The sequence below is a fragment of the Spea bombifrons genome, chromosome 1 (genome assembly GCF_027358695.1).
Source record: "Spea bombifrons isolate aSpeBom1 chromosome 1, aSpeBom1.2.pri, whole genome shotgun sequence".
NCBI lineage: Eukaryota > Metazoa > Chordata > Amphibia > Anura > Pelobatidae > Spea > Spea bombifrons.
Genome location: NC_071087.1, coordinates 162,799,983 through 162,816,403, shown reverse-complemented (window position 1 = coordinate 162,816,403; position 16,421 = coordinate 162,799,983). Strand labels below are relative to the sequence as shown.

General features: G+C 48.8%; 1 protein-coding gene across 2 annotated transcripts in view; it reads right to left on the bottom strand.

Annotated features, from left to right (window-relative positions):
• The window catches only part of LOC128466980 (phospholipid-transporting ATPase ID-like), a 41,852-nt gene extending 25,819 nt beyond the window's left edge, over nt 1-16,033 (bottom strand). The window contains exons 1-3 of one of the 2 annotated variants that reach the window (XM_053448470.1): nt 13,937-14,010; nt 13,810-13,860; nt 4,197-4,275 (exon numbers count right to left, since the gene is read on the bottom strand). In XM_053448470.1, the coding sequence (XP_053304445.1) occupies nt 4,197-4,239 (43 nt within the window). In that variant the 5' untranslated portion in view covers nt 4,240-4,275; nt 13,810-13,860; nt 13,937-14,010. Of the gene's footprint in view, nt 1-4,196; nt 4,276-13,809; nt 13,861-13,936; nt 14,011-15,928 lie in introns of those variants that run through there. The other variant, XM_053448479.1, reaches the window with a different exon arrangement.
• Between the last annotated feature and the right edge of the window lie 388 nt (nt 16,034-16,421).

The following is a 16,421-nucleotide window of genomic DNA, read 5'->3' as shown; positions in this document are numbered from 1 at the left end:
TATACAGTAATATAACCCCCAGCGCTGTATACAGTAATATAACCCCCCAGCACTGTATACAGTAATATAACCCCCCAGCACTGTATACAGTAATATAACCCCCCAGCGCTGTATACAGTAATATAACCCCCCAGCGCTGTATACAGTAATATAACCCCCCAGCACTGTATACAGTAATATAACCCCCAGCGCTGTATACAGTAATATAACCCCCAGCGCTGTATACAGTAATATAACCCCCCGCGCTGTATACAGTAATATAACCCCAGCGCTGTATACAGTAATATAACCCCCCAGCGCTGTATACAGTAATATAACCCCCAGCGCTGTATACAGTAATATAACCCCCAGCGCTGTATACAGTAATATAACCCCAGCGCTGTATACAGTAATAACCCCCAGCGCTGTATACAGTAATATAACCCCCCCAGCGCTGTATACAGTAATATAACCCCCCAGCGCTGTATACAGTAATATAACCCCCCCAGCGCTGTATACAGTAATATAACCCCCAGCGCTGTATACAGTAATATAACCCCCAGTGCTGTATACAGTAATATAACCCCCCAATGCTGTATACAGTAATATAACCCCCCAGCGCTGTATACAGTAATATAACCCCCCAGCGCTGTATACAGTAATATAACCCCCAGCGCTGTATACAGTAATATAACCCCCAGTGCTGTATACAGTAATATAACCCCCAGCACTGTATACAGTAATAACCCCCAGTGCTGTATACAGTAATATAACCCCCCAACGCTGTATACAGTAATATAACCCCCCAGCGCTGTATACAGTAATATAACCCCCCAGCGCTGTATACAGTAATATAACCCCCCAGCGATGTATACAGTAATATAACACCCAGCGCTGTATACAGTAATATAACCCCCAGTGCTGTATACAGTAATAACCCCCAGTGCTGTATACAGTAATATAACCCCCCCAGCGCTGTATACAGTAATATAACCCCCCAGCGCTGTATACAGTAATATAACCCCCCAGCGCTGTATACAGTAATATAACCCCAGCGCTGTATACAGTAATATAACCCCCCAGCGCTGTATACAGTAATATAACCCCCCAGCGCTGTATAAAGTAATAACCCCCAGCACTGTATACAGTAATATAACCCCCCAGCGCTGTATACAGTAATATAACCCCCCAGCGCTGTATACAGTAATATAACCCCCAGCGCTGTATACAGTAATATAACCCCCAGCACTGTATATACAGTAATAACCCCCCCAGCACTGTATATACAGTAATAACCCCCCCAGCACTGTATACAGTAATAACCCCCCCAGCACTGTATACAGTAATATCACCCCCCAGCACTGTATACAGTAATATAACCCCCAGCGCTGTATACAGTAATATAACCCCAGCACTGTATACAGTAATATAACCCCCCAGTGCTGTATACAGTAATATAACCCCCAGCGCTGTATACAGTAATATACCCCCAGCGCTGTATACAGTAATATAACCCCCCCAGTGCTGTATACAGTAATATAACCCCCAGCGCTGTATACAGTAATATAACCCCCAGCGCTGTATACAGTAATATAACCCCAGCACTGTATACAGTAATATAACCCCCCAGCGCTGTATACAGTAATATAACCCCCCAGTGCTGTATACAGTAATATAACCCCCCAGCGCTGTATACAGTAATATAACCCCCAGCGCTGTATACAGTAATATAACCCCAGCGCTGTACACAGTAATATAACCCCCCAGCGCTGTATATAGTAATATAACCCCCCAGCGCTGTATACAGTAATATAACCCCCAGCACTATATACAGTAATATAACCCCCAGCACTGTATATACAGTAATAACCCCCCTCAGCACTGTATACAGTAATATAACCCCCAGCTGTATACAGTAATATAACCCCCCAGCACTGTATACAGTAATATAACCCCCCAGCGCTGTATACAGTAATATAACCCCCAGCGCTGTATACAGTAATATAACCCCAGCACTGTATACAGTAATATAACCCCCCAGTGCTGTATACAGTAATATAACCCCCAGCGCTGTATACAGTAATATACCCCCAGCGCTGTATACAGTAATATACCCCCAGCGCTGTATACAGTAATATAACCCCCCAGTGCTGTATACAGTAATATAACCCCCAGCGCTGTATACAGTAATATAACCCCAGCACTGTATACAGTAATATAACCCCCCCCCCCCGAAGCCACCATTGTTGTCAGTCATGAGATATTTTGGGTGAGTTTCCCGGCTCAAACCCCACACTGAGCTGATGCTTTATGGTGATGTTAATGAAGTCCGATCCTCCACAGAATTTCATTAGTCAGAGAGTCCGGGTGATCGATCAGGACGCTCAGATATAATTAAATCAGAATATGAAGGAGTCGGCTCCACACTGCGTGACCCCGAGAATCTGCCCCATTCACTTCCACCTACCCCACCGAGACTGGGGTAAAAATCCTGCGACTCTTGACAGTTTTATTGTACTGTGGATGCACACAAATGGTTAATTGCTTTCAGTATCAGTTTCTGCGGGATGGGATTGTGAATATTACCTGGATGGGGGGGGGGTCTGCCATCTGTGTGCAATCCCGTTATGGGCAGCAGAAGCAGCAGTTTTAGTAAATTTGCCGCTGGAGGGGGCTTCGGATGTGTGGCGGTCCGCCGGCGACCTGAAGAAGGACCCCCGGATGGGTAAATCCGCATCGCTTCATTACCAGAGGGGGGGAGTCTCCGGGAGCCGCCGGGACGCTCTTATCGGGACCCTCTGGATCATAAGAACCCGCAGCGACCCTGTGACAGGGCCAGGCTAGCTGGCTCATGTGTCATATGAAGTTTAGCCGGGTCACGGAGCGCTTTTGTGTCCGGTTCCGTATCCCGTGACCCGGTAATATATTTTATTGTGTATTATTGTGTTACCGGCCCAGAGACTGAATGTGGCTGCAGCTCCGGCCTTCAAAGAGACGATCCTATAACCTGGCTGGGGCTCTTAATCAGCCAGCACAGCCCTGTCTGCCCCGCCGGCCCCCGCACTACAGGGGGGATAACACAGGTGGGGGAAACCATTGTATCCCTTAATCCCCTCACCTGATACATCCCCTGTATACTGATGGGATTTGTGAGGGGATGTGAGTGATGGGATTGGGGGTTGGGTTCGGTGCACATTGCATTGAGATTATATATAAAGTTCTGTGTGTTTGTAAATAAAGTTCTTGTTTTACTGTGAATGGTGGTCTGACTGATCCGTGGAGAGCTGAGTGCGATCCGTATGAGGGACTGACTGGTGATTCCTCAGCCCTCAAACAGGGGGACCCAGCCTTGGGTACGGTGACCCTGTAACAGACCCCGACATCCAAACCAAAGCGGAGGGTGGGTGAGGCTTTATCAGGACTTTTTGTGGGACTGTGGCCTGTTGGTAGCTATTGGTGTAACTGAGGGGGGGCATTTAGAAGAAGAATAATGAGTTTTATTTACCCGGTTTAATTTATAAAGCCGTTCCCTGTTGTTTCTATACACATTATCGGGGCTTTTAGGGCAGTAGAGCCCTGCGATACCCTCATATTGGATGATTCCGAGCCTTCCGATTGGCTCTTTTCTCCGTGTTATTACACAGTTGGAATTCCTGCTTGAATACAGGTGATTTCATTGAGAATAGCTTCACCTCCTGACAAGAGCGTTATTAGAACCATTAGTGAGCCGCTGCATCGGGGTCTCCCTGATGGGCTATTAAGGGGTTAATATTTTTAGAGCGTTCCGCTCGGCATTCAGAGGGTTTCCAGGACTTTCGCTGCAGCGGAAACTCGGCAGAAAACATACAAAAAATAAATAAATAAATAGTTTCATTTTTTATCTCAAAGAGGAACCAGACGACGAGGCGCGGCGGACGCCGTTTAGAATGTGACCGACGCGTTCTTCTGCTATATCATCACGATGCACCCCGGGGGCGTCTCGGCGATGGAAGAGCCGACACTTTAGATGAGACAAACCAATTCTCCACAGGTGTGGTGGTGGATAAGTGGAACAGTCTCCCAGCAGAAGCGGTAGAGGGTAATACAGTGAGGGGATTAAACATGCATGGGATAGACATACGGCTCCTGAATCTAAGACGAGACCATCGAGAGACGTCTTTACAGCAGGAGAAACGGGCGACTAGACGGGGGGGTGGGGCATTTATTTTAACACTTACCTTCCTGCTTTTTCTTGCCACAGTTTAACCCAAACAGAGGCATCGCGGAGGAGTCTGAGGCTACAATCCCATGAGAATCCTGGGGACAAAACAGAGAGACGTCAGGACTGGCAACGGGAGAGCCGGTCTCTTTAAATCCCCCTCCCACCCACAGCACCCTCAGCAGCCGGCAGACCACCACATCGTAACGCCGCACCTCGCCCGGAGACCGGCTGCGCATGCTGGGAGTTGCAGTCGTTTCATTGGTTGCTTCCTTCCCGCAGTAATTCCCCCCCCCGTGCCGGCCCCGAGGCTGCCGAGCGCAGGCTGCTCATTTCATTCTAAACAGAGACTCGGAACCCGGTTAACCCTTTAAAGTCCCGCAAAGAGTCGCAAAGTAACCAGAAACGCGCTTATAATCAAAAAAAAAGGGAAAATAACGAAACCGCCAAAGGGTCGCGTTCCAGAAGAACGCTGTATAAAGGGTTAAAGGTTTCCGTGGCGACTGCTCCAGAAACGCTGGTGGTCTGTGTGTCAGCTACGTAAGGGTTAAGTGATGCGGGCAGAAACTATTACTTAACCGTTCGTTGTTACAGCTCCTCTTAACCCCTTTACGACATGTACGCGCTCACAATGCATTGCCCTTTATGGGATTTAAAGACAACCCGCTGTCCCTAAGGGGTTAAATATGTTTTTTTCCTAAAATTCAGATAACTTTTGCATTATGCGGAATGTGACGGCGCTATATAAAAACAATAAATAACAGCAAATAGAGATTATTTTGGAAATATAAGTTACTATTAGGTATAAAGGGACCCGCCGGCAGATCGGCCCCATCCGGCCCTCGTCTAGTCTCCCCGTTTCTCCTGCTGTAAAGACTCAAACCTCAATCAGTTGTTGGTCTCGTCTTAGATTCAGGATCCGTATGTCTATCCCATGCATGTTTAATACCCCCACTGTATTACCCTCTACCACCTCTGCTGGGAGGCTGTTCCACTTATCTACCACCTTCAGCAAATTTAACAAAAGGGGAGAAACAACTTAATGGGGAGGAATAATAAGCAGGGAATTAAGAAGGCTGCTCCTGAGACATGCAAAGTAGGTGGGTTAAGAAGACCTATTTCTTGGGTTTTTTAATGCCAAAAAAATGAAAAGTTTTAGAATTGAAATATCAGAAGAATGTAAAGAACAGAAAATATTTTACGAAAATCCCAGCCCTGCTGGGCGGCAGAATCCGGTCTGCACACAACGATCCATTGAAATTTAGATTTTGTTGTAGCGGCTTCCAGATAGATAATAATTTATTGATTTATATGGCGCCATCATATTCCGCAGCGCAGTACAACGGGTAGAGGTTTTATATAAACGGATTCCTAAGCAATGAAGTCACCCGATTGTCAGCTTTTGGGCAAATCCCTCAAAGCCGCTGGAAGTAAAATTAAATGCTAATATGATGTCATTTTCCGTGTAGTCCCGAGTCTCGCCCCCCAGTCACGCCGCTCCCAGCCACGCTGATCTGATTACGTGTCGCTCCGATGACTCACGCTCGCTCCTCGGCGTCTCGCCCCAGCCGCTCTCTCCTTCAGGCAGCCGGACGGACGCTTACCACATTTCCTGCCGCTCAGGGATAATTATTTCATCAGAACGCCGGGGTAAAAACACACTTGGGGGGTAAAAACACACTTGGGGGGTAGATGGAGCAGCGAATCTGCCCAAATCCGACATTTTACTAAAGATTCACTAAATAAATCAGGATGCGCAGGATTATTCCTCCCATCCCAGCTTCTCCAAAACCATCAGACTGCCGGAGACGCTCGGCCGCCCATTTATACGGGAAAACTCCCATCATGCCTATCCACGGACGCCTCGCAGATACTTTCACCGGATACAAAACTAACGGGACCACCAACCGCGGAACGCAACTATAACGGAGGAGATTCCCGACACACGGGGAGCATACGAGACCCCCGAGATTTATACCCTAACATAACCTACACGAGACCCCCGAACTTATACAGAGCAGCCCTTATACTGTATACAGCGCTGGGGGTTATATTACTGTATACAGCGCTGGGGGGGTTATATTACTGTATACAGCGCTGGGGGTTATATTACTGTATACAGTGCTGGGGGGTGATATTACTGTATACAGCGCTGGGGGTTATATTACTGTATACAGCGCTGGGGGTTATATTACTGTATACAGCGCTGGGGGTTATATTACTGTATACAGCGCCGAGGGGGTTATATTACTGTATACAGCGCTGGGGGTTATATTACTGTATACAGCGCTGGGGGTTATATTACTGTATACAACGCTGGGGGTTATATTACTGTATACAGCGCTGGGGGTTATATTACTGTATACAGCGCTGGGGGGTTATATTACTGTATACAGCGCTGGGGGGTTATATTACTGTATACAGCGCTGGGGGTTATATTACTGTATACAGCGCTGGGGGGTTATATTACTGTATACAGCGCTGGGGGTTATATTACTGTATACAGCGCTGGGGGTTATATTACTGTATACAGCGCTGGGGGGTTATATTACTGTATACAGCGCTGGGGGTTATATTACTGTATACAGAGCTGGGGGTTATATTACTGTATACAGCGCTGGGGGGTTATATTACTGTATACAGCGCTGGGGGGTTATATTACTGTATACAGCGCTGGGGGGTTATATTACTGTATACAGTGCTGGGGGGTTATATTACTGTATACAGTGCTGGGGGTTATATCACTGTATACAGCGCTGGGGGTTATATTACTGTATACAGCGCTGGGGGTTATATTACTGTATACAGCGCTGGGGGGTTATATTACTGTATACAGCGCTGGGGGTTATATTACTGTATACAGCGCTGGGGGGTTATATTACTGTATACAGCGCTGGGGGTTATATCACTGTATACAGCGCTGGGGGTTATATCACTGTATACAGCGCTGGGGGTTATATCACTGTATACAGCGCTGGGGGGTTATATTACTGTATACAGCGCTGGGGGTTATATTACTGTATACAGTGCGGGGGGGTTATATTACTGTATACAGCGCTGGGGGTTATATTACTGTATACAGTGCGGGGGGGTTATATTACTGTATACAGCGCTGGGGGGTTATATTACTGTATACAGCGCTGGGGTTATATTACTGTATACAGCGCTGGGGGGTTATATTACTGTATACAGCGCTGGGGGTTATATTACTGTATACAGCGCTGGGGGTTATATTACTGTATACAGCGCTGGGGGTTATTACTGTATACAGCGCTGGGGGGTTATATTACTGTATACAGCGCTGGGGAGTTATTACTGTATACAGCGCTGGGGGTTATATTACTGTATACAGCGCTGGGGGGTTATATTACTGTATACAGCGCTAAGGGTTATGATGTATACAGAGCTGGGGGTTATGCTGTATACAGCGCTCGGGGTATTACTGTTACTCTCGGATCTCGCTTTTCCTCTGTAGACTTATTTGTTTTTTTTAGAGTAAAGTAAAATAGGATGGTTGGTAATTATTCCTCCCCAGTTCTCCTTCCCCACCCTATGGAATAAGTATTGCTCTGTCTGGATGACACCCCCTCCCCCGATCTTCCATTCAAGCCCAGATGTGCTATTCGGTTTCTGAGGGTGTAGCGGTCTGGAGCGAGTCCTACAGGAAACCAGTCTGAGTACGGATTCCCAGTAAGAATGTCACCGAGAAAATCTGCCAGGGGGGCAATCCCTGTCCGCGGGGGCCACCAATAAAAGATAATAATGGGCCAAGAGAAGACATAACATTGCATTCACTTTCAAGACCTCAGAGGTCCTTTCTTCAGACGTAATGAAGCAGAACGCGATATCTAAAAGTTTTCTTATATGTTTATTAGGGAATCCCGAAAATATTCAGATCATGTCCCGAGGCAGCGGCCGCCGCTGGGCAGAGGATCCCTGTTCCTGGGCCGAGACGACCTTCAGCACCCGTTTTCTCTCCTGTTTGTTTTTTGTTTCTCGCTCCAGATTTCCTTCCCCTGAAAACATCCGCCCAGCGCTGTATACAGTAATATACCCCCCCAGCGCTATATACAGTAATATAACCCCCCAGCGCTGTATACAGTAATATAACCCCCAGCTCTGTATACAGTAATATAACCCCCAGTGCTGTATACAGTAATATAACCCCCAGCGCTGTATACAGTAATATAACCCCCCAGCACTGTATACAGTAATATAACCCCCCAGCGCTGTATACAGTAATATAACCCCCAGCACTGTATACAGTAATATAACCCCCAGTGCTGTATACAGTAATATAACCCCCAGCGCTGTATACAGTAATATAACCCCCAGCGCTGTATACAGTAATATAACCCCCAGCGCTGTATACAGTAATATAACCCCCAGCGCTGTATACAGTAATATAACCCCCCAGCGCTGTATACAGTAATATAACCCCCAGCACTGTATACAGTAATATAACCCCCCAGCGCTGTATACAGTAATATAACCCCCAGCGCTGTATACAGTAATATAACCCCCCAGCTCTGTATACAGTAATATAACCCCCAGCGCTGTATATACAGTAATATAACCCCCAGCGCTGTATACAGTAATATAACCCCCCAGCACTGTATACAGTAATATAACCCCCCAGCGCTGTATACAGTAATATAACCCCCAGCACTGTATACAGTAATATAACCCCCAGTGCTGTATACAGTAATATAACCCCCAGCGCTGTATACAGTAATATAACCCCCAGCGCTGTATACAGTAATATAACCCCCAGCACTGTATACAGTAATATAACCCCCCAGCACTGCATACAGTAATATAACCCCCAGCGCTGTATACAGTAATATAACCCCCAGCCCTGTATACAGTAATATAACCCTCCAGCGCTGTATACAGTAATATAACCCTCAACGCTGTATACAGTAATATAACCCCCAGCGCTGTATACAGTAATATAACCCCCAGCACTGTATACAGTAATATAACCCTCAACGCTGTATACAGTAATATAACCCCCAGCGCTGTATACAGTAATATAACCCCCAGCACTGTATACAGTAATATAACCCCCCAGCGCTGTATACAGTAATATAACCCCCAGCGCTGTATACAGTAATATAACCCCCCCAGCGCTATATACAGTAATATAACCCCCCAGCGCTGTATACAGGAATATAACCCCCCCAGCACTGTATACAGTAATATAACCCCCAGCGCTGTATACAGTAATATAACCCCCCAGCACTGTATACAGTAATATAACCCCCAGCGCTGTATACAGTAATATAACCCCCAGCGCTGTATACAGTAATATAACCCCCAGCGCTATATACAGTAATATAACCCCCAGCGCTGTATACAGTAATATAACCCCCCAGCGCTGTATACAGTAATATAACCCCCCAGTGCTGTATACAGTAATATAACCCCCAGCGCTGTATACAGTAATATAACCCCCAGCGCTGTATACAGTAATATAACCCCCCGGCGCTGTATACAGTAATATAACCCCCCAGCGCTGTATACAGTAATATAACCCCCCCAGCGCTATATACAGTAATATAACCCCCCAGCGCTGTATACAGTAATATAACCCCCAGGGCTGTATACAGTAATATAACCCCCAGCGCTGTATACAGTAATATAACCCCCAGCGCTGTATACAGTAATATAACCCCCAGCGCTGTATACAGTAATATAACCCCCCAGCGCTGTATACAGTAATATAACCCCCCAGCGCTGTATACAGTAATATAACCCCCAGCGCTGTATACAGTAATATAACCCCCAGCACTGTATACAGTAATATAACCCCCAGCGCTGTATACAGTAATATAACCCCCCAGTGCTGTATACAGTAATATAACCCCCCAGTGCTGTATACAGTAATATAACCCCCAGTGCTGTATACAGTGCTAATGAAGTCTGTTCCTCCATAGACTGGGTGATTAAGACTGAGCCATTCTATTGCCCCCCACAGGCAGTATGATAAGGAGTCGGGGTGTTTAGTAGATCGGGGGTCAGATAACAGAGCGAGAATCATACAAATGGCTGATATGCAGCTGCCTGAAAACTTTATATTACGGGGGCGACCATTATGGTTCATAATAAGTTATTCTCTTCACGTTTACCAAACTCTACAGGAACCTCAGCAGTCTCTTTGCAACAAAGTAACCAGTTTTATAAACAAAAAAAAATACAATTGTAATAATTTTATGAAAAGCAGGAACCCGAAGGTGAATCGGACACAACAGAGAAATCATTTAGGGTTTTTTTTTTTATAACCCCTCCGAGCTGAACCAATGAGGAGCCGGATCCTATGTTCCAGTCAGTCATGTGGCAGAAAAGCCTGCACTGATAGGCTGTTGCCATATATTTAGAATATCGATTAAGTAGATCGACACCTTTAAAGGGACTCTGCAGCCAAGAGACGCTCTTTTACCCGGGGAACCCTCCGGACACGCCCCACTCCCCGCCCATTTCCCCCTTTAAATGGGGTGTTTCCCGCCATGTCACTGACTTCCGCAGGTCCGCCCCTGATATCAGCGGGGGCCACCGACGTGGGTAGTCCTGGCCATGTCCCATGAGGGTAGGTTCCGGGTAGCTGGAGCCCAAAAGTTCCCAGGTATCCTGAGAGCTCCCCTCCCCCGGCAGTCCGCACTGGCGCCATTTTCCTGCGCAAGCATCTTGGCCCCTAGTGGCCCCCGGACTTTAAGCGCTTTAGGAGAGCTTTAGGGCCGCGTGACATCACGTTATTTCCCCACCTGAACGAACGCCTCACTCCGCCGACACTCACTTCCTCCCTGATCCTGGCGCTCGGCCCTCCAGACAGGAAACGCTTCTCTTCACACTCGCTGTGACAATTTTTTGTTTATGAGGTCACTTTCCCCACATATATACAATAACAGAGACTATCACACGCTAATAACATGCTAATAACACGCCAATAACACAGTAATAACATGCTAACACACTAACACGCTAATAAAACACTAACAAGCTAATAAAACACTAACATGCTTATAACACATTAAAAACATGCTAATAACATGCCAAGCGTCCATGACCTGGAATTGAAACTAAGCATAACTTAACGCGTAGATGAAGCCCGCCAGGTGAGGCGGCCGGCGTGATGTCACGGTGAGATCACGTGTTTCTGTGCGGTTTCCCGTTGTACGGCGCTCTGGCGTATGATAGCGCCATAAACCAATAGTGATAATAATAGATTCCCTGTTCCCCTCCCCCACCACTTACAACGGCTGCCTGAAACAATCAGCAACCTAACAATAGGGGAGAGATAAGTTAGCGGGGAGGAATAATCCTGCGGATCCTGAGGGCAGGAAGTTAAGGTGTGGGGGGGGCACACATGGGGGGGTTATGCACTTATTGCTCAGATTGATGGGAGTCTGCAGTGTACAGAGCAGCTCTGCTGGTTAAACTCCCTCCGGCTCCTGGCGAAGTCATATTAACCTATTAAGCGATGATGTCATGCAGATCCTCTGTCACACTGTTAACTCTTTTGGCCCCAGTGAGGACAGAACTCCAAGTATCCGGCCCGCTGGCCAATTGCCCGCCCGCAGCACACAAAGGGTTAACAGCTTAACATTTGGACCTGGAAGCTCCGCCCCCGCTCTGCTTTCTCTCCGGACGGCGGCCCCCCAGAAACAGGAGCGGCAACTCCGGAATAACCAGACGCCCCCTGGAATGCCACACGCTAACACACACATTCTAACACGCTAACACACGCATACACTCCAACACAGGCACACTAACACACGTGCATACATGCTAACACACACCGTGCTATACAGGTATAAATACCAGGTACCGTGTAATAACACCGTGCTATGCGGGTATAAATACCAGCTAATAACACCACGTGATACGTGTATAAATACTGTGTAATAACACCGTGCTATACGGGTATATATGCCGGGTAATAACACCGGTCTATGCGGGTATAAATACCGTGTAATAACACCGTGCTATGCGGGTATAAATACCAGGTAATAACACCACGTGATACGTGTATAAATACTGTGTAATAACACCGTGCTATACGGGTATAAATACCGGGTAATAACACCGTGCTATGCGGGTATAAATACCGGGTAATAACACCACGTGATACGGGTATAAATACCAGCTAATAACACCACGTGATACGTGTATAAATACTGTGTAATAACACCGTGCTATACGGGTATATATGCCGGGTAATAACACCGGTCTATGCGGGTATAAATACCGTGTAATAACACCGTGCTATGCGGGTATAAATACCAGGTAATAACACCACGTGATACGTGTATAAATACTGTGTAATAACACCGTGCTATACGGGTATATATGCCGGGTAATAACACCGGTCTATGCGGGTATAAATACCGGGTAATAACACCGCACTATGCGGGTATAAATACCGGGTAATAACACCACGTGATACGGGTATAAATACCGTGTAATAACACCGCACTATGCGGGTATAAATACCGGGTAATAACACCGTGCTATACGGGTAAATATACCGGGTAATAAATGCTGCGCTATATGGGTATAAATACCGGGCACTGGGTCATAACGCCGTGCTATTGGGGTATAAATACCGGGTAGTAACACCGTGCTATGCGGGTATAAATACCGGGTAATAACACCGTGCTATACGGGTATATATACCGGGTAATAACACCATGCTATACAGGTATATATATACCGGGTAATAACACCGCGCTATGCGGGTATAAATACCGGGTAACCGCGCTATGCGGGTATAAATACCGGGTAATAACACCGCGCTATGCGGGTATAAATACCGGGTAATAACACCGCGCTATGCGGGTATAAATACCGGGTAATAACACCATGCTATGCGGGTATTAATACCGGGTAATAACACCGTGCTATATGGGTATAAATACTGGGTAATAGCACCATGCTATACGGGTATTAATACCGGGTAATAACACCGTGCTATACGGGTATTTATACCGGGTAATAACACCGCGCTATGCGGGTATAAATACCGGGTAACCGCGCTATGCAGGTATAAATACCGGGTAATAACACCGTGCTATACGGGTATTAATACCGGGTAATAACACCACGTGATACGGGTATAAATACCGGGTAATAACACCATGCTATGCGGGTATTAATACCGGGTAATAACACCGTGCTATACGGGTATAAATACCGGGTAATAAACGCTGCGCTATACGGGTATAAATACCGGGCACCGGGTAATAACACCGTGCTATACGGGTACAAATACCCGGTAATAAGTAGGGGTATTAATACCCGGTGACGCGGGATGATACAGGGTATAACACACAGAGCTCAGCATTAACCCTTTGGGCGATGCACACAGAGCTGCACTTCTCCTGCGATTGGCTGGAAAGTTCCCGTTACCATGACGACTGCCCCCTCTGTGCCGGGGAGTCCCCCGCTCTCTAGAGTGTAAGCTCCTGTGCGCAGGGCCCCCAGGACATCTTCTTTCTGTCATGTCCTGCACAGCGCCACGGCATATGAAGCCCCTTTATAAAACAATGCTAATAATACAAACCCCAATGCCTGACCTGCCCTGACAGCCTTCCCTGTAACAACTACCCCGGAGCATCTGCCCCTGTACTCACCCGGTATAGCGCTCACCTCCGCAGGGCTGCCTGGCCATAGCCAGCAGGGAGTGTGAGTGTCAGCTCCTCGGTCAGGGGCCAGGGAGTGTCAGCTCCTCGGTCAGGGGGCAGGGAGTGTGAGTGTCAGCTCCTCGGTCAGGGAGTGTGAGTGTCAGCTCCTCGGTCAGGGAGCAGGGAGTGTGAGTGTCAGCTCCTCGGTCAGGGAGCAGGGAGTGTGAGTGTCAGCTCCTCGGTCAGGGAGCAGGGAGTGTGAGTGTCAGCTCCTCGGTCAGGGGCCAGGGAGTGTGAGTGTCAGCTCCTCGGTCTGGGGGCAGGGAGTGTGAGTGTCAGCTCCTCGGTCAGGGGGCAGGGAGTGTGAGTGTCAGCTCCTCGGCCAGTGAGTGGGTTTTCTGCTGTTGAACACGAGCGGCTTCAACTTTACAAACAGCAGAAACTAACAGACCCTCCCCTCCCACGGCCACTCCCACTCACGGAGCCCCCACTCCCGTCTCCTCACGGCCACTCCCACTCACGGAGCCCCCACTCCCGTCTCCCCACGGCCACTCCTACTCACGGAGCCCCCACTCCCGTCTCCCCACGGCCACTCCCACTCACGGAGCCCCCACTCCCGTCTCCCCACGGCCACTCCTACTCACGGAGCCCCCACTCCCGTCTCCCCACGGCCACTCCTACTCGCGGAGCTCACACTCCCGTCTCCCCACGGACACTCCCACTCTGTGGCTTGTTTAATGGTCTCTCCCACAGATCCTTGACTTCTGGCTTCAGGGTCGCACTCATGGTGGGGAGGAATAAGGAACAGGCCCGCCAGCACAGAGGATGGGAGTCTTTACTTCATAGCTGCCAAGTGGCCTGGATTCCCAGAGACTGATATGGTTGGTAGATCAGTAGCCAGTGGCTAGTTGTGTGCAGTGGGGCTGGAAAAGGCTTTATAGCCGGTGCCGGGGCGGCTCTGCCCGGCCGTCCACTTCCTCCTCACACAAAGAGACCTCTGAGGTTTCCTAACCTTACATGACTTTAATAAGAGGCACCAAGACCACAACCGCCCCACGCGGACTCCCAGCCGACCCACCGGCTGCCACCGGCGAGACGCTTCAACCCATAGAGAGTTCAACAACGTGCACGAGAAACGTTCCAAGAGGTGGATAAGTGGAACAGCTTCCCAGCAGAAGTGGTAGAGGGTAATACAGTGAGGGTATTAAACATGCATGGGATAGACATACGGCTCCTGAATCTAAGACGAGACCAACGACTGATTAAGGTTTGAGTCGTTACAGCAGGAGAAACGGCGACTAGACGGGGGCCGGATGGGGCTTCCTTCATAAAACTACCGCTACCACTTCTGCTGGGAGGCTGTTCCCTCTCGGTTACACATTGCATTAGATTTAGCGAATCGGTGCCACGTGGATCCGCAGCGGGGAATCAAAGTCCGCCGGCCGCTCCCCGCTGATAAAGTTCCATCTGAAAACGTGGAGAAAACGTACATCGCTGCGGAGTATGACGGCGCTATACAAACAATCAACGAACCCCCGCTGACTCCCCCGCACCGGGGGGGGGGGCATAAGCTGTGTTTCCATGGTAATAACACCCGATAAACGTAATAAATGCACTAAGGCACCTGATACTTACAGCTCGGCGTGACCCCCCTCCGGCCCCCCGGACCACGGCCCTCGAAGTGCTTATTAAGCTGCCGGTAAACGTATTGGTTAATGGCCGGGTCAGGGTTTAGATTGTTAGCTCCTCGGGCCTCCTGTATCTCTGTAAATGGATCATTATTATCTACCCCCCCCAGAAGGGCTGATAACAATAAATACCCCTGTGGGGGCCGCCCGCTCGCCCGCTGCATTCTCAGCCCAAAGGGGTCACTCTCACTATCCCGGGGCAATTAAACCTGCCAGCCAGGGGCAACAGGGACAAGCCAGGCCTTATTAACCCTTTGAGCAGCGTTGCCAGGTCATAAATACACGTAATACCCCCCCCCCCGGAGATACTGCTAAAATTTGGGGCAATTGGGCTCAAATCCAAAATACTTCTTCTCAGCGGGTGAGCTGTCGCACGTGTTAGAATGTCAGCTCTTTGGCCCAGATTTGCCGCTCTTGTGGAATGATTAGGAAAATCTTACCTGCCGGCTCCGGAGTCACTTCCTCCAAACCACAAAATCCACATCAGTCCCGATCACAGCGCATAGTCCTCGGACCTGAGTGTCAGCTCCTGGGGCGAGTGACAGGCAGACAGCAGGCTGAGTGTCGGCTCACGGGGCGAGTGACAGGCAGACTGCGGGCGGTGCAGAGGCAGGGATGGGGCGAGTGACACGCCGAGGACAGGCAGACAGCAGGCCGAGTGTCAGCTCCTGGGGTGAGTGACAGGCAGACAGCAGGCCGAGTGTCAGCTCACGGGGCGAGTGAGAGCGGGCGGTGCGGAGGCAGGGATGGGGCGAGTGACACGCCGAGGACAGGCAGACAGCAGGCCGAGTGTCAGCTCACGGGGCGAGTGAGAGCGGGCGGTGCGGAGGCAGGGATGGGGCGAGTGACACGCCGAGGACAGGCAGACAGCAGGCCGAGTGTCAGCTCATTGGGCGAGTGAGAGCGGGCGGTGCGGAGGCAGGGATGGGGCAG